Source organism: Telopea speciosissima, chromosome 8 (assembly GCF_018873765.1).
Source record: "Telopea speciosissima isolate NSW1024214 ecotype Mountain lineage chromosome 8, Tspe_v1, whole genome shotgun sequence".
NCBI classification, from domain to species: domain Eukaryota; kingdom Viridiplantae; phylum Streptophyta; class Magnoliopsida; order Proteales; family Proteaceae; genus Telopea; species Telopea speciosissima.
The window spans coordinates 49173766-49192643 of NC_057923.1; the positions used below are offsets into that span (position 1 = coordinate 49173766).

General features: G+C 38.7%; 1 protein-coding gene across 2 annotated transcripts in view; it reads left to right on the forward strand.

Moving 5' to 3' along the window:
- The window catches only part of LOC122670747 (ABC transporter G family member 31-like), a 51522-nt gene that overhangs the window by 4622 nt on the left and 28022 nt on the right, over positions 1-18878 (forward strand). Inside the window, exons 1-6 of one of the 2 annotated variants that reach the window (XM_043867725.1) lie at positions 5360-5469; positions 5696-5858; positions 6468-6544; positions 6646-6790; positions 7540-7841; positions 7924-8205. In XM_043867725.1, coding sequence (XP_043723660.1) covers positions 5467-5469; positions 5696-5858; positions 6468-6544; positions 6646-6790; positions 7540-7841; positions 7924-8205 — 972 coding nt within the window. In that variant the 5' untranslated portion in view covers positions 5360-5466. Of the gene's footprint in view, positions 1-5359; positions 5470-5695; positions 5859-6467; positions 6545-6645; positions 6791-7539; positions 7842-7923; positions 8206-18878 lie in introns of those variants that run through there. The other variant, XM_043867724.1, reaches the window with a different exon arrangement.

Sequence of the window (18878 nt, forward strand, 5' to 3'; positions counted from 1 at the left end):
AATTGAAGGAGAGCTCATAGATCTGAAACAAAACATATTTTTTTCCGCCGAGGAATTCATCAGAAGCATGCAAAGATCCCCTTAAATCAGATTAGGGTTTTGTTGCTACAAGTTAAAAGTTCAAATCCTTGGTTTTCAGCTTCAGGCCTGCTCATCCCACTAAGAAGACGAGAGGAAATTGGGAAAACCATGCTTGGAACCTGTTCGATCCGGAACCCTTGTATCAGTTTGAGAAACCAAATTATTCGTTCCATGGAGTTCCTTTTAAGGGTTTCCTTCATGATGGTAAGAATATTGTTGTGGCCTTGAATCGGTTAAGGTGGATTAGTGAGATACCAAGTGCAATGAAACCTAATATTGATATCGTGCGAAATCAAGGGGTGCTGGAATCTGGGATTTTGAAAGTAATGAGGCTGTCCTACAAGCCAAGGAAATAGGGTTTGAACCCTTGAGTTTGATGTTTATCCATGCCATCCGCATGTTGTCACAGATGAATACTACGTTGGAAGCTAAAATGGAGGTTTTTAGGAGTTTTGGATGGTCGGAGGATGAGATTATATGCGTGTTCAGAAAACAATCCTATTGTTTCATCCCCTCTTTTCACTCTTCTCCGATGCATGGCCCGGCGGAGATTGAGTTGCAGGTTATTTGAGGGAGAGAGTGGTGTGAGGAAGAAGATGGGTTTTGGGGTTTTTAGATCCAAGGGTAAAAAAGTAACTTTATATTAGTCGAGGGTAGTTTAGGGATTTAAATTTATTTAACTAGTTGACATCATCACTTAACAGCATAAACCTAACGTTAGGGACTAATTTGTTATTTTGGAGTCTAAACCAGGGGTGATTTAAGTTTTGTCAAAAATCAGGGGGTGATGTGTAATTTACCCAAAATAAAAACCAAAGGTCTCCTCTCTCTCTCTCTCTCCAATAATATACATTCAATGTTGAAAATTTCTAAAGATATTCTTATTTCATTCATATGCTAACTTTTTTCTATATTATCTTAAATTACTGCCATACTTTTATTTTTAATACTTTAAGATGCACTTACATTTTATTGTAGGGGAAGAGAATGTTGCCTAGTCGCATGGATCCTGTGCTCAAACACAAGGGCACATGAAATTACCATCTAGTCCCTCATGAAAAAAAAATTCCATCCATGTTAATGCCTCTATGAGTGCTCTCATTGGTCCTTGCGCTAGTGCAGGGGCTACACGACTAGGCAGCAATCTCTTGCTATATATTGTGTTATACAGTTGTGTATACTTTTAAATGATTATTATGTTGACATATATTTGAAAATCTCCCAAGCTGTATTTTTTTCCATCACTTGAATTTACTTTGTGATTCAAAAAAACAAATAAAATTACTTTGTGGACACTTTGGTATACGGGAGATAAAAGTAATAAAAATGGAGTGGGCACAGTAGTGGATAAAAATTTGAAGAATGATGTGGTGGATGTTAAAAGATTTTGAGATAAGATTGCATCCATCAAGCTTCTGTTGGAGAAAGAGATTGTCAATATAACTAGCGCTTACGCACCTCAATTAAGATTGGATGAAAGGAGTAGGAAGTTATAATTTTTGGGAACACATTGATGGATCAATATAAGGTTTTCATTAAGAAGAAAAGATTATTATAGAGGGTGATCTGAATGGACATGTTGGGAAAGATCGTAAAGACTATGAAGGTGTACGTGGAGAATATGATTTTGGAGAGAGATATGAAGAGGAGATTTCAATTTTAAATTTTGTTGTGGTTTATGATTTATCCATTGTAAACATTTACTTTGAAAAGAGAGAGGAATATTTAGTTACCTTCAAAAGTGAAAATCATAGTAGCCAAATAGATTTCTTCATAACTAGAAGGTCTGATAGATTATTATGTAAGGACTGTAAGATTATACTAGGGGAGAGCCTAATCACACAACATAGCATAGTGGTCATGGATATGTGTCTCACTATACAGTATCGTAAAAAATGTGATCTTATTTGTCATAGGATAAAGTGGTAGAGCTTAAAAGAAGATATTTTGAAATTATTTACTAATGAAGTGGTAAAAAAAACAGAAAGTGGGACTTTGAGGGAGACACAAATACGATGTAGAATGAGATAACTTGTATTAAGAAGGTTGTTAAAGATGTTTTTTTTTATTTTTATAAAGGGTTGTTAAAGATGTTCTAGGTGAATCGAAAGGAAAACGCCATTCCTCTAGAGAGACTTAGTGATGGGATGATGATGTTCAAATAGCCATAAGGATAAGAAAGCTAGTTTTAAGACATGACAAAGTACTAAGGATGTAGAGGATCTACAAATGTATAAATTTGTCATAAATGAAACTAAAAAGATTATGAAAAAAAACAAGGGCCAAGAAATATGAAGATCTTTATAACAATAGGGAAAAGTTTTCATACACGATCGTGTAAACTGTGTATGTGAGAGGGTGGGAGTTTCAAGACATTAATTAATGGGTGGGGATTTATGACTTTTCCAATTCTTTGTGAGAGACCCTCTCACATACACGGCTTGCACAGTCGTGTATGAAAACTTTCTCCATAACAATTTGAACATTGAGGAAGGAAAAAAAACTATTTATAAGATAGCTGAAGTGAGGGAAAGGAATAGCAGAGATCTTGACCATATTAAATATGTAAAGTGAATTTGGTAAAGTACTAATAAGGGATGAGGACATTAAGAAAATATGTGAAAGCTATTTTTGCAGCTTACTAAATGAAGATTCTTCGAGTAATAGTGTTTCAGAAGACTACATTATCCATTAAGACATCACATATCGTAGATATAGAAAAAGAATTAGGGTGTTTAAAGTAAATGAAAGTTTAAGGAGGATGAAAGTAAGCAAGGCACAAGGCCCAGATAAGATCCCAATAGAAGTGTGGAAAAGTTTAAGAATTTGTGGTTTATCTTGGCTAGCCAAGATGTTTAATAAGATTATGAGCATAAGAAAAATGTTAGATAAATGGAGACGAAGCATTGTGATTCCGATTTACAAAAAATATTTTAAGTTGCAATAACTATAGAGATATAAAACTAATGAGTAATACTATAAAATTATGAAAGAAGATTATTGAAACCCTCTTGAGACAAGAAACTACTATTATAGAGAACCAATTTGATTTTATGCTAAGAAGATCCATGATGGAAGCTATTTACCTAATTAGGCAACTTATGAAAAGATTTAGGGATTGCAAGAAGAATCTCCATATAGTATTTATTGACCTAGAAAAATCTTATGTCAGTGTCCCTAGAGAGTTATTTTGATAAGTACTAGAGAAGAGAAATGTTTCAAGTAAATATGTGGACATAATTAAATATATGTATAATGGTGCGGTGACAAGTGTAAGAATTTTGGGGGGCCCAACATAGGGGGCTAAAGTTGTTTAATGCATTGCTTTTTGTTTTTTAGCAAATGCATTACTTAATAATGTAAAGGTTTAATGCAATTCCTATGTGAAATGATAGATTTACCCTAATTGAAAATCTGTATTAAATATTTTTGGGAATAAAAAAGGGACAATTAAATGAAAATGTCAAGTTCTAATCACAAACACTACCGTTATCGTTAATTTGATAGGAAAAAGGGTATGTGAGCCACCATGGGTGGGTAGCCTGGCTCCCTCATTTTCTCTATCTCTTTCATCCTCACATAAATTACATCGCTGCCCTCCTATGTATGAAACCATTTCACTTCACCTCAGTGGTGTGCTTGCTCAAGAACCCTCTCCCATTTATAAATTAAGGAGTTTAAACAGAATCAGTTTTAGTTTTCTCCGGTGTAGAATTTATTTGAAAAGTACCTTAAAGTTATTTTCATAGTTGTCAAGGCAGCAAGGTGACCCTAAGCGATGGAGAAGTGTCTAAGGGCTTATTTTTTATTTTTCGCTTTTCTAAAATTATTTATTGCGCTACAATATTTTAGTATGCTACAATATATATATATATCTTATATCATCAAAAATCAACATTAAGCTCTTCAAGTCATGAAAAATCAACATTAAGTCACCTTAAGTCATCAAAAATTAACATTAAGCCACATGAAGTCATAAAAAATAACAGTAAGACATCAAGTCATCAAAAATATGATCTTATCTATAAGTAATTAAATTGCTCTCCATTTAGAGAAATGTTCTTGTTCTCTAAGAAGTTTAACTAATCAAATGATTTTAGTTTTACATGAGACTTTTTGTATTAGTTAGAGCACAAAACTAGCTTTTCAACAAATCCAAAAGTGCTTAAATCTTATTAATATTGAAGAAGTTATGTTCCAGTCAAGCTTTATTTGGTTTGCGCGAATGCTATCAAAATCGCTCTAAATAAAAATATTTTTTTATTTATCAAAATAAATGAATATTTTACCGCACTTTTGGTTTTTAGCAATGTTTTACTATATTAAGATTTACAGAATTCTTAGATTTGAGAAAAGCCCCAGCATTTGAAAGTTCAAATTTTCACCTACCGGAAAAAAAATTCAATTTTTGTTCTTGAACGGGAGGTTGATTTTTTATCCTTTTGGAATTTTATTTTTTAAATATTTTTATTGAATTCAAATAGGGGGTATTTGTTTATTTATGAGTAATATTTTTAAGTACTTAAATGATATTGGCATAAATAAGGGTCAATACCGGAACCCGATATCAATAAAACCAGTGCAAGGCACCCTGCAACAAGGCAGCTGCAGCCTAGGCCCTACCAAAACCGCCTGAACGCTTGGGCGGCACCTTCGTGGTTGTGCCTTGGCGACGCCTTAACAACTATAGTTCTTTTTCCTTTGTTTGGCACCATATAGACTAATCCATGGTTTCAAATATCGGTATCTGATCAGCTGATACCATATTGACGTCACAATTCATAGTAAGGGTAAAATTGTTCAATATCGATTATTTAAAAAAAAAATTAGGATAAAACCATCCGATATCGACTGATACGACCAATCCATATAAATGTCAGTGTCGGTGTTGGTATCGGCCGATACAGATCAGGCGAGACCGATACCGATATTTAAAACAATACTCCATTAAACAGTGTTCAATGACTTCCACCCCTATTAGAAAGTTGAGAGAATGGTAATAAGAGACTAACATTTTAGGAAGTGCTCAGCTCATTCCATCTCTCATGGGTGTGGGCAAATGTGCATTGGTTCGTGGGTGTGCATTAGCGGTTTCAGGTCTGTGAATTTCTTACGTTGGAGGCAATATTTGCATGGGAGTTATTATAACCATACATCCACTGTAAAATGAGTTAGTAGTTGAGTCATACTTGTTGTCCGCCATGAAAATATCTACTTAGCTTTGATTCTGGTTAAGTTTTGTTGCTTAATGGCTTTAGTATTTAGCAATTTCTCAACAATTTAGATGTTTCAGTCAATAATCTTGTCTCAGAATCAAGGACAGGAACCTCCATGGCTCTACTGCTTTGAACTCTGAACTATAACTCCATTAATAGAGTTGGGAAAATGGTGCCCTTTCCCTCTCTTCTGTTCTTTAAGCCTCTAATGCATTTTGTTCTGCATTTGAGCATAAAAGGTGGGATTTTTTTTCACTCAATAACTTTTTATCTTCTCTTTGCCAATTCAGAGCACATTTGGGAATTTTTTTTACCATAAAATAATCAGCTTTGGGTACATAGTAGGATTTTTGCTCTTTGTACTACATTTTGATATTGATAAAGCTCTTTGGTTTCAGAAAACTGGGAATATTATATACAATGGACATGAGCTTGATGAGTTCTGTGTTCAGAGGACTTCTGCATACATTAGTCAAACAGATACTCATATAGCTGAGCTAACAGTACGGGAGACATTAGATTTTGCTGCAAGATGTCAAGGTGCTGGCCAAGAATTTGCAGGTTTGTATCGCCAGGACTTTTAGGGTTGTTAATTTTCTACAAAATGGTGTCATAATGACACCTCACCATTTTTTAGAAACTTTAGCAAAGAGAAACATTGATTCGTTGATTGTTTAGCTTCGATTTCTCAGTGTTTCAGAACATATACTGTCAAAAATTTCTGCTGATATGCAGAAGAAGAACTTTTTTTTTTTAAATCAAATACTCAAAACTTTAAGAAACAGAGGCAGAAAAACATCAATGGCTTCACTTGATTAACTTAGCTCCAATTGGTGTTTAGAATTCTCTTGTTCTTATTTTGTGAGTTCTGAATGATTGAATCTACCAACATTGGTGGATTAATTATCAGCCTCTCGAATGTAGTCAAACAATGAGTGAAAGCGTAAAATTTATGGCTGGCTTTTGTTTTTGGTGGTTTTGCATCAACTCCTTTTTATGCTTTTATGTACCAAAAATCTGAAGAGCTTGGCTAAATTTCTTCCCCTTTTAGGACCACCAGGAAAGGAAAGAACGAATATTGGGATTTCAGTTATCAGTTTATCTTTCATTGAAGCTTTAAGGTTAATTTCCGGAAAAGTGTTCTATGATAAATTTGTTTGATAATTGCAGGGTATTTGAAAGATCTGGACAAACTGGAGAAGGAAAAGAACATACACCCCAGTACAAAAATTGATGCATATATGAAGGTTTTCATTCAAACCAAGACTAAAAAATGCCCATTTAACTTTTCTGTTTTTTTGTTTGGTTTATCATCTTGTCTTTTTCTGAAATAAACTGAACTGCACAGGCATCATCTGTCAGTGGCAAGAAGCATAGTCTTTCTACAGATTACATCTTGAAAGTTCTAGGTCTTGATATCTGTGCAGAAACACTAGTGGGTAATGATATGCTCAGAGGTGTTTCAGGTGGTCAGAGAAAGCGAGTCACTACTGGTAACGGAATTATCCTTTTCATTATTGATATCAACACATTGGTTTTTTCTATAATTACTCATGGTTTCTTTCTATTTGTTCCCTTTTTCTTCTTAATAAAAAATTTCCCTCGTTGCCTATATATCAAAGTCAACTTAACTCAGAAGAGCTTTTAATCAGACTCAACTCAACTCAGTAGAGCATTATCTCACCCCAAGCATGATATTCAAATTCCATTCTTATCTTCTGTCAAACTGAAAGCCTTAATATCTTTCTCATTATTAGATCTAAGTACTTTCACTTTGGCCTTGAACTTTTTGAGACTCTAATTTGCATTGTATCATTCCTCCTAACTGGTTCAGTCATTGGTCTTTCTTCCACATGAATGAACCATCTCAGGTGATTTTCTCCAGTCTTGTACCTATTAGTATTACTGCTACCCTTAACTTTGGCTAGTACATTCATTTCATTACTAGTCTTACCAGACGTCCATTTCAATTTCCTCATTTCAGCTTCCCTCACTCTATGATCAGAAGGTTTGGATTTGAAATTAATTTGGCCCTGTGAATAATCTTATTAATTGATTGTTTTCCAAATTCAAGGGAAATGATTGTTATGTGAAGAAAAAAACCATATTCCTGCCTTTCTAGCCTTACAAATCATCAATTTTGATGTCCTCATTTCAGCTTCCTTGTTCATCCGAAGGTATGAACTTGGAATTTATTTGGCCCTGTGAATAATCTTATTAATTGATTGTTTTCCAAATTCAGGTGAAATGGTTGTCGGGCCAAGAAAAACCATTTTCATGGATGAAATATCTACTGGTCTTGATAGCTCAACAACCTACCAAATTGTAAAATGCACTGGAAACTTTGTTCACCAAATGGGAGGCACTGTCTTGATGTCTCTTCTTCAGCCTGCACCTGAAACGTTTGATTTGTTTGATGACCTTATACTATTATCTGAAGGACATATTGTCTATCAAGGACCTCGATCAGAAGCAGTGAGGTTCTATGAATCATTAGGCTTTAAACTTCCACCGCGTAAGGGAATCGCAGATTTTCTTCAAGAGGTATTGTTATTTAAGGTCATTGGAGCTTGTGTTTCTTGCCCACTTCAATTTCTTGTGTGATTTAAATTTGTTGTGTTTTCAGGTTACCTCCAGAAAGGATCAAGCACAATATTGGGCTGATTCTTTAAAACCCTATGTGTTTCTTCCTGGTTCAAAGATTGCAGATGCATTCAAGGACTCTGAATTTGGACATTCTTTGCACTCCACTCTTGAAGTTCCATATGATAAAACCAAGAATCTTCCTTCAGCTCTTGCCAAGACAAACTTTGCCATATCAAAATGGGAACTCTTCAAAGCGTGTTTTGCACGAGAAGTTTTGCTGATTCGTAGGAACAGTTTCCTTTATATTTTCAGAACGTGCCAAGTATGCTTTACTTTCCATCTTATGCTTCTCAAGCTTACAACTTTACACAGTTCAACTAAATGCTGGATTAACATGAAATGAAATTCATTTTGTTAAGACTTTATCTAGTTGCAAAATATCTTTTTCTATATTCATTAAAACTTGTCCAGTTGAATTGATCTCTCTCTCTACACTGTTGCCATCCCTTCTTTTTCCTTTATTTCTCGCGTTGTATCCCTTACATGAGTTCGTCTTCTCCTATTTAAGGAGAAACATTAGATGTTAACAGATTTAGAATTAGAGTAAGGCTTGGATGATTAATGACCATCCCAAGCTCTTTATTTATATCAATGAGAATAGAGAACAAAAGTACAAATAAGCAATGTGGGACTAAAGCCCACAGAATAGAAACATAAAAAAACATAAGAAAGGGTCTAAAATACCCCTACGGTTCTAACACTCCCCCTCAAGTTGGAGCAAATGTGTCAATCATGCCCAACTTGACTAGGTTAGGATGGAACAATTTTCCAAACAATCCCTTGGTGAAAATATCAGCAACCTGATCAGTAGACTTCACAAAGGGAACACAAATTAATCCGTCTTCCAATTTTTCCTTGATAAAATGTCTGTCCACTTCAACATGCTTGGTGCGATCATGCTGTACTGGATTGTGAGCAATGCTGATTGCAGCTTTGTTATCACAGTACATCATAGGAAGATGAACAGGAACATCAAGGTCTTGTAGCAAGCCTTTCAGCCAAAGTAACTCACAAATGCCCTGTGCCATAGCATGAAACTTTGCTTCAGCACTAGACCGAGCCACCACATTCTGTTTCTTGCTACGCCAAGTGACAAGATTGCCCCCTACGAAAGAATAATACCCAGAGATAGATTTCCGATCAGTAGAACCAGCCCAGTCAACATCAGTATATGCCTCTATCCGTAGGTGACCATGAGGAGATAGAAGAATGCCTTTTCCAGGAGTTGACTTCAAGTAGTGAAGAATCCGAAGGACAGCCTCCATATGAGAGATAGGGGTCATGCATAAACTGACTCACAGTACTCACAGTACTCACAGCAACAACAATGTCTGGACGTGTGTATGAGAGATAAATCAGCTTCCCCACTAGTTTTTGGTACCGGCCTTTATCAACAGGTTCACCCTCCTTTTCTTTGAGAAGAACAGTAGCCTCCATAGGAGTATCTGAAGGGTGACATCCTAACAAACCAGTTTTAGACAACAAGTCTAGGACATACTTCTTTTAGGAGAGAAAGATGCCTTTAGAAGACCTGGCAACCTCAATCATTAGAAAGTACCATAGCTTCCCTAGATCTTTAATCTCAAACTCCTGCCTAAGAAACTTCTGCAACCGGTTGATCTCATCACCATCGTTGCCAGTAACCACAATGTCATCCACATAGACTATAAGAACAGTGATCGTTTTTTCAACCCTCTTTATAAAGAGAGTGTGATCAGCATTACTCTGTTTATAGCCCACAGAAATCATGGACTTGTGAGTTGTGAAACTGACCAAACCAAACTCTAGGTGACTGCTTCAGCCTGTAAAGTGCTCGCTTCAACTTGCATACTTTACCTTGATTACTATCACAAGAAAACCCTGGTGGAATATCCATGTACACCTCCTCACCAAGTTCTCCATTTAAGAAGGCATTCTTCACATCCAGCTGTTGTAGATCCCATCCAAGATTGACTGCACAAGATAGCAAAACCCGAACTGTATTCAACTTTGCAAAAGGAGTAAAGGCCTCTTGGTAGTCAATCCCATATGTCTGAGTGAAGCCTCTTGTAACCAGACGTGCCTTATACCGATCCACAGTGCCATCAACCTTCTGTTTGACCACAAACACCCATTTACATCCCACTGGTTTTTTCCCTGGAGGAAGATCTACAAGATCCTGAGTATTATTTTTTCTTAAGGCTTTCATTTCTTCCAACATAGCTGCCTTCCACTTTCCATCTGTAAAGGCTTCCTGCCAATTTTTAGGAATAGAAACAGAAGAAAGAGAAGACACAAATGCACGAAAAGACGGAGAAAGAGAACTATAAGAAACAAAGCGAGAAATGGGATGCAAGGTGCAAGTCCTAGTACCTTTGCGAAGAGCAATAGGTAGTTTAGAAGGAGAAGTCTCACCAGGAGGAGGACGAGGATCTGGATCCTGAGCCGGCAATTGGATAGGTATGGGTGCCACAGTGGATTGATGCTACCCTCTTTTGGAGCATCTCTTTTGGTAGGTGATAACATTCGAGTTGTCTATTCTATTCTGAAATTCACTGATGGCCTTCTGGACTGGAGTCAACTCCCCCTGACTAGGAACATGACCATCATTATTTTCTACAAGCTCATTTTGTAAAGGAACCCCTATGGAAGAAAGGGCAGCAGCCAAAGTAGGCTCCAAAGTAGGCTGGATAGCAGCCATAGGCTCCAAAGTAGGATGAGCCTCAAGGGGAGGAAGCACAAACACATCTTCACTAGAACCAAAGTTCTCCTCCTGAAGATGTGGAGATGGATAATAAGAAAGACGTTCGTAAAAAACAACATCCATACTGACCAGAGTACGACGGGAAGGGGGATGGTAACACTTATAACCTTTCTGGGTTGGAGAGTAACCCAAAAAAACACACCGCAACCCACGAGGGTCAAGTTTACCATGAGATTTCGTGTCTCTGGCATATCACACACAACCAAACACCTTGGGAGGAACCATAAAGGTGGAATTCCCAAGGAAAAGTTTAGCCGGACTGCGAGAGTCAAGAACACGAGAAGGTAACCGATTAATGAGACAGGTTGCAGTGAGGATAGCTTCCCCCCAATATTGGGAGGGGACATGGCGCGAAAACATCAACCCCCTGGTCACTTCCAACAAATGTCGGTTCTTCCTTTCAGCCACACCATTTTGGGCTAGGGTATCGACGCAACTAGTCTAGTGAATAATCCCATTATTAGCCAAAAACTTCTGAAATTGGTGTTCCTTATACTCGGTGCCATTATCACTTCTCAAAGCCTTGAGATTAGCCTAGAACTTAGTTTGGACCATTCTATGGAAATGCTGAAAACAGGAAAAAACTTGACTCTTAGTGTGCATAAGATAAACCCATGTACGCCTAGAATGACAATCAATAAAAGAAACAAACCAACGATGACCAGAAAGGGAAGTTTTACAATTAGGGCCCCAAACATCAGAATGCACTAATTGAAAAAGTGAAGAAATCCTTTTATTTGAAACCGAATAAGTAGAACTTGTCTGTTTGGCCAGAACACAAGCCTCGCAAAAAAAATCGGTCGTATCACATGATTTGACCAAAGTAGGAAATAAAGATGCTAATATTCCTAATGGAGGGTGACCTAATCTAGAGTGCCATTGGTAAATTTCAGAAGAGACTAAGGAGTTTTGATGTGGAGATGGTAACGGGGGTGGAGTGAGACGACCATCATCAAGTAGGTACAAGCCACCATGCACTTTACCCAATCCAATTGTCTTCTCAGAGGCCAGATCCTGAAAAGCACAATGGGAAGGAAAAAAAGTCACTTTACAGTTAAGATCACGAGTAAGACTACTAATAGAAAGAAGGTTACTAGTAAAATTAGGAATATACAAAACTGAAGACAAAGTAAGGGAGGAAGTGCAGTTGATCATTTCTTTTCCAGATATGGAGGAAAACCATCAGCTACTTTAACCTTGTCTTTCCCAGAAGTGGGAGAATACTGATGGAACAGGCTAGAGGAACCAGTCATGTGATCCGTAGCCCTAGAATCTATGTTCCAAGGATGGGAAGCTACAGAAGCACAATGACCACCAAATGGAATACCTAACCGGGCAAAGTGTGAACCTGAAGGAACAGAAGAGGTGGCAGGAGCTGATGTAGTAGAGGCAGCAGCGGCGGAAGACCTTAGCACGTTGGAAAGCCTGTAGATCATCCTGGGATAGGCCAGTGTTAGTAGCCGGGGCTGTAGGAATAGATTCAGAGTGGTTTGCCTTATTTTTTGTCTTTTTTTTGGCAGCCCGTTTAGCCTCAAAGTCAGCTGGCTTCCCGTGAAGTTTCCAGCACTTCTCTTTGGTGTGGTAAGGCTTGTGACAATGCTCACAAGTAACAGTCCCTGTAGTAGAATCACCAAGAGAAACATGTCCGACAGGGGCAGGAGTAGCCTGGGTACTAGACTGGAGGGCTGATCTGTCAGTAACAGGAGGGTGGAGCATAGCAGCCCGACGGTTCTCTTCAGAGGAGACCAAAGCATAGGATTGTTCAAGTGTGGGAAAAGGAGAATGACCCAATACCTGAACACGAATCTGGTCATACTCCATGTTTAAACCAGCGAAAAAATCATAGACCTTGGTTTTGTCCAATGTTTCTTATATGCAGTGATATCAGCAGTTGTAGTGGGATGGTAATCAGAAAAATGGTCCAATTGTTGCCAGAGACTACTCAAAGTAGCGTAGTATTTTGAGACAGATAACTCCCCCTGAGTAGAATTATTGGCCTTCTTCTGGAGCTCATAAACCTGTGCATCATTACCGAGCTGTCCATATGTTTCCTTGCCAGCAAACCAAATTTGATGGGCTGTATCAACGAGAAGAAAACCATCGGCAAGGTCTGAGACTCTGAGTGCATTGAGCCAATCAAATAGGACATAAGTACACCATTGTTGGAAATCCACCTGGTCAGAGAAGGGCCAGCTTCAGTTGGCATGACAGTAGTACCATCAATATGGCCAGTAAGCCCATGGCCAGTAAGCCCATGGCAAAGTAGGCAGAGCGAGACCATATCAGATAATTGCTCCCATCCAATTTGATAGGATTAGGGAGAAGATTACGGGTATCATTCCTACTATACCCATTATCAGTAGAAGTTCCAGTAGAAACTTCAGATTCAGCCATAAGTGCAGCAGAACAAACCAAATCGTAGAGAAGGGTTGTGGTAACAAGAAACACAAGAAATCCTCCAAATTAAAGGCTGAAAATTGGAGGAGAATCCCCTTTCAATGTCACAAGATGTGTCTCCAAATATCAGTAGCAGCAGACAAGTGTAGCCCCTAGATCGATTTTTTCAGGGTTTTGAAAGAAAAAAAACCCTGCTAGGCTGAAATCGATATAGGGAAGAATAGGCCCAAAAAATGAATTGTTGAGGCTCAAATTTGGGGCAGATATGTCTTTATAAGTGGAGAACCAGCCTTCAAAAAAATCAGCACCAACAGAGGCTCAAAACCCTGAGATCGATTTTTTCAGGGTTTTGAGAAAAACCCTGATTTTGTTGAGATCGATGTAGGGAGAGAAACCCGCAAAAAAACCACTGGATTGAGCTGAAACTTGGCTCGAGTGTGGGTCTAGAAGAGACTAAGCACCACCAAATATCAGTCCCAACAGAGGACAGCAGCCCCTAGATAGATATTTGTTAGGGTTATAAAAAAAACCCTGTTTTTGGAGAAATCGATCTAGGGGGTCTTCAAGGCAGATCTTAGATAAAAAAAAATTCAACAAAGGAACCTGCTGCAGTTCTTGGTCTTCAATAAGGGAGATTGATTCCTTACAGTTGCGGTGGAATCAATCAAATATGGGAAGCTTCAAATATCGCAGCCAAGGTGTTGTTGATATCGAAAAACTTATTGAATCAAGGAATGAGGTGAGAAAGGGCAGCAGCTGGATCTATGGATCACCTCATCAGTGCTGCCCTATTGAAGAATAGAAAACAAAAGAAGAAAAGAGAGAAGAGAAGAGAAAGAAAGAGCTGAAAATAGAAGGTAGAGGACCCTAATTCAAAACCTGCTCTGATACCATGTTAACAGATTTAGAATTAGAGTAAGGCTTGGATGATTAATGACCATCCCAAGCTCTTTATTTATAGCAATGAGAATAGAGAACAAAAGTACAAATAAGCAATGTGGAACTAAAGCCCACATAATAGAAACATAAAAAAACATAAGAAACGGGTCTAAAATACCCCTACGGTTCTAACATTAGATAATGCAGGTACTATATGTTTGCACTACTAGGGATGCAATGCCCTTATTTTGTTCTCTATAACAGTTCGGAATTAGAGGTTGAGGAATGATGTGACTTGTCATTAATGATAGAGGTTCTCTACTCCTTTTTATTTATAATGTAGTTACAACCCTAAAGAGGTAAACAGGTAAAAAGGGAAAAAATAAAGTAACCCTAATGTATCCTAATGTAAGGTGCTACTATTCTAATCCCACGGTTCTGAACACTCCCCCTCAAGTTGGTCTAAATATATCATACATGCCCAACTTGGACACCATTGGATGAAATACCTTACAATTCAAACCCTTCGTAAAAACATCAGCAAGCTGATTAACAGAACTACCAAAAGGTATACAGATAATTCCTTGCCGAAGCTTCTCTTTGATGAAGTGTCTGTTAATCTCAATGTTTTTTGTCCTATCATGCTGGACTGGATTATGAGCAATACCGTTGGCAGCCTTGTTGTCATAGTAGAGGTGCATAGGATCTTCAGAAGTAACTCCCAAATCACTCAATAATCCCTTAAGTTACATAAGTTCACAAATCCCTTGGACCATGGCACTCTACTCCGCTTCATCACTCGAGCATGGTACAATTGACTGTTTCTTGCTTCTCCATGTGACAAGGTTACCTCCAAGGAAGGAACAATAACCAGAAGTAGATCTCCGATCATCAACAGACCCAGCCCAATCGACATCAGTAAATTCTTTCAGTCTTAGGTTCCCATTGTTAGAGAAGAGAATACCTTTCCCAAGGGCAGACTTCAAATACCTCAATATACGGTTCTCGGCATTAAGGTGAGATGTCCTGGGATCATGGAGAAACCGGCTAACAATGCCCATAGGCAATATCAGGTCTAGTATGAGACAAGTAAATTAGCCGACCAACGAGTCTCTGTTATTGATCTCTGTCAACCGGATCCCATGGTACTATACAGTTGGTGATTAACCTCAATAGGAGAGTCTGCAAGCTTACATCCAAGTATTCTTGTTTCTTCAAGAAGGTCCAAGACGTACTTCCGTTGGGAAATAAAAATTCCCTTGTAAGAACTTCAATCCCAAAAAAGTAACGAAGAGGACCTAGATTGTTTGTTTCAAACTCCTTTGCTAATAGAGATTTCAGATGGGAGATTTGGGCATCGTTGCTCCCAATGATTACTATTTCATCTACATACATGGTGAGGGCTGTAATTTGGGCACCACTTCTTTTTACAAACAGAGCATAATCAGCTTGGCTTTGTTGATATCCAAACTTCTCCATGGTTTTCAGGAAATGACCAAACCACACCCTAGGAGATTGGTTGAGTCCATAAAGGGAAATTTGCAATTTGCAAACACGGCTAGTAGTAGATGGGGAAGCAAAACTTGGAGGTAAGTCTATGTAGACTTCTTCAAGGTCTCCATTCAAAAAGGCATTTTTAACATCCAACTGTTGAAGGTTCCATCCCAGATTGGCAGCACATGACAACAATGCCCTAATTGAATTCATCTTTACCACAGGTGCAAAGGTTTCTTGATAATCTATCCCATAGGTTTGGGTGAAGCCCTTGGCACCCAGACGTGCCTTGTATCTCTCAATGGTGCCATCTTCCCTTTGATTGACTGTAAACACCTATTTGCATCCAACCAACTTCTTCCTTTAAGGGCGAGGGACAAGTTCCCAGGTACCATTTTTATCTAAGGCCTGCATTTCTTCTAGTATGGCAGCCTTCCACTTTAGATCTTTAATGGCTTCTTTCCAATCCTGTGAAATAGACACAAAAGACAAAGAGGAAACAAAGGCCAGGTAGGAGGGTGATAAAGATTTGTAAGAAACAAAGTGGGAAATGGGATGCTGAGTACAAGAACGAATGCTTTTTCTAATAGCAATGGGATAGTCATCATGCATAGGGTTAGCAAGATCTGGCACATTATCATTAGTAGGAGAGATATTACCTGATAGTGAAGGCAAATTTGGTAGGAGCGTCACAATGGGTAATGGTTGGTCGTTCATGGTACCTTTTTCTTGAATCTACTACGATTGTAGGTTATCATTTCTAGACCAAGAGCAAAGTGAACCAATGTCTTCCCCTCACCACTGGTATTGTCAATCGTGGGCTCCCCTGGATCTGGAAGCTCCCTCTGAACTGGAACTGGAAGACTATCAATAACCATAGAGACTACTGGTAACAACAACTCTTCTTCAAGACTCTTCCCCTGAAGAAGTGTCATAAAATATGGTTTAGACTCATGGAAAGTGACATCCATGGTGACATAGGGACAATGCGAAGGAGGGTGATAACACTTGTAACCCTTTTAAGAGGCCTAGTAATCAAGGAAGATATACCGAAGAGCTCGGGGATCTAGTTTAGATCGAGAAAGGGAGGAATTATAGGCAAAGCAGACTCACCCAAATATTTTGAGAGGAAGGGAGGAGGCAATGGTAGGGTACGAGAGAAAAGAGAGGTGTCTTAAAATTCAGGACACTAGAGGGAACCCTATTAATAAGGTAGGCAGCAGTAAGGATAGCATCTCCCTAATAGGTTTTAGGGACACCAATAGTCAACATCAAGAAGATGACGATTTTTCCTTTCAGGAATTCCATTCTGCTCTGGTGTCCTAACACAAAAAGTTTGGGAGAGTATGCAATGGGAAGCAAGATACTGCTGAAAACTACTATCAATATATTTTGTACCATTATCACTTCGAAGAACCCTAATAGTAGCATATAATTGAGTTCAAAGCATGGCATTGAAAGATTGAAAGCAAGAAAATGCATCAGATTTTTTATGTAGAAGGTAAACCCATGTGAGTCGTGTGCAATTGTCAATAAATATAATGAACCAACGAAAACCATTACAATCAACAATCCTAGAAGGACCCCATATATCAGAATTACTAATGGAAAAGGCAATATACTTTTAATATTATAATGAAGTTGTTCCAAACCAGAAATTTTAACTAAGTCTAAAAACATAGAACGTAAAATATGAAAAGAAGGGTCTCCCAAACAGCGGTGTCAATGACGAAGCTTTGTCAAAGCGCTATCAGAACGAAGGGTGTGAGCTGAAGATAGGAGTGGTACTATTGGTGTAGATTCCAAGTAATAGTGACCATCACGGACCCGACCATACCCAATGGTTGTGCTCGTCACTAGATCCTGAAACACGCAATGAGTAAAAAAAAGTGAAGTGAACAATTCAACTCATTAGTTAAGTGGTAAATGGATAATAAGTTTGCACATAATGTGGGAACATGTAAAATAGAGGAAAGAGAAAGATGGGAAGAACAGGAAACTGAACCTTTATCCGAAATGAAGGACATAGACCCATCGGTAATGCGTACCTTTTTTTTTTGGGTGAATAAGAAATTCATTACCAAAGAGGGATAAAAAAAAACAGGGCCTCAAAAGGGGAGCAACAAAACAAAGAATCCGAAACCTAGCCCTCACAGGGAAGAGCTGGAACCAACAAGAGAGAAGGCCCCAGGAGACAACAATGAGTCTGTTCCTTGGGGTATCAAGACAAGTGGAAGGAGGGACAGACGATAATTTCGCCTTAATTTCAAAGGAAATGGAATCCCAAATCTGCTGGTAAGACAGTAATGCGTACCTTATCCCGGCCAGAGCAAGGAGAATAGGTACGGAAGACCTCTGAGTTACTAGTCATGTGGTCAGTAGCACTAGAGTCAATCAACCATAAGGGACTCGTAGAAGAGACATGGAAATTACCTGGTAGTCAGTTGTATCACCAATTTTTGGATGGCAGCAATATGGTCCGGAGAGAAAGGTGCTGTAGTAGAGGGAGCAGGGCAATTGTCAGGTGCTTCAGAGAGATGAGCCTGGGAATGAGTGCTGCCCTATTTAGGATTACGCCCACCCAGAGGATGCCCATGGAGCTTCCAACAAGTATCCCATATATGACGAGGACGACCACAATAATCACATTTCATGGGTTCCCGTGTAGAAGGAGCCTTGGAAGTATCTGTAGTGAGAGGTGCATGTGGTGTAGTGAGCAAGGCAGACCGTACATAGCTTGAGGCATCATAACAGTCAGTCAATGTTCTTCATGCTGAACAAAATTATATGCCAGAAGAAGAGTAGGGAATGTATCACTCCCTAGTATCTGTACCCAAACTTGATCATATTCTGGGTTCAAGCCGATCAGAAAATCATTTACACATTCCCATCTCCCTCTCCTTTTGAAATGTACCAGTATCATCAGGGTGCACCATGGGAACATGATGATAGAAGTCTAATTGCTATCAAAGGGTGCTCAAAGCAGAATAGTAGGCAGTGTGAGAGAGATCCTTCTGAGTAGTGCTACAAATCTGGCGTCGTATCTCATATATTTGAGCATAATTTCCTGCCTGTGAGTAGGTCTGCCGAACTGCATCCCATAGTTCCTTGGCAAAATTGAAGAGAACAAAGCTGGGACTGACAGATGGTTCCATAGAGTTGAGCAGAAAAGACATAACCAACGCATCATTAGATGATCATGTGGTGACTGCAATAGGATCCATCAGCTTGGAAGTGTCTCCTGTAATGAGGCCAGAGTAATTGTGTCCCCGGAGTGTGAGAAGACATACCAGGTGAGGTAGTTCTGACCATTTATCTTGATGGGGCCAGGTTGGAGAGTATGATGCCTAGAGTTACTTGAACGATCAAGTGGGTGCACCTCAGTTGTGCCAATGGAGGGCGTACCAATGGAGGTAGCACTA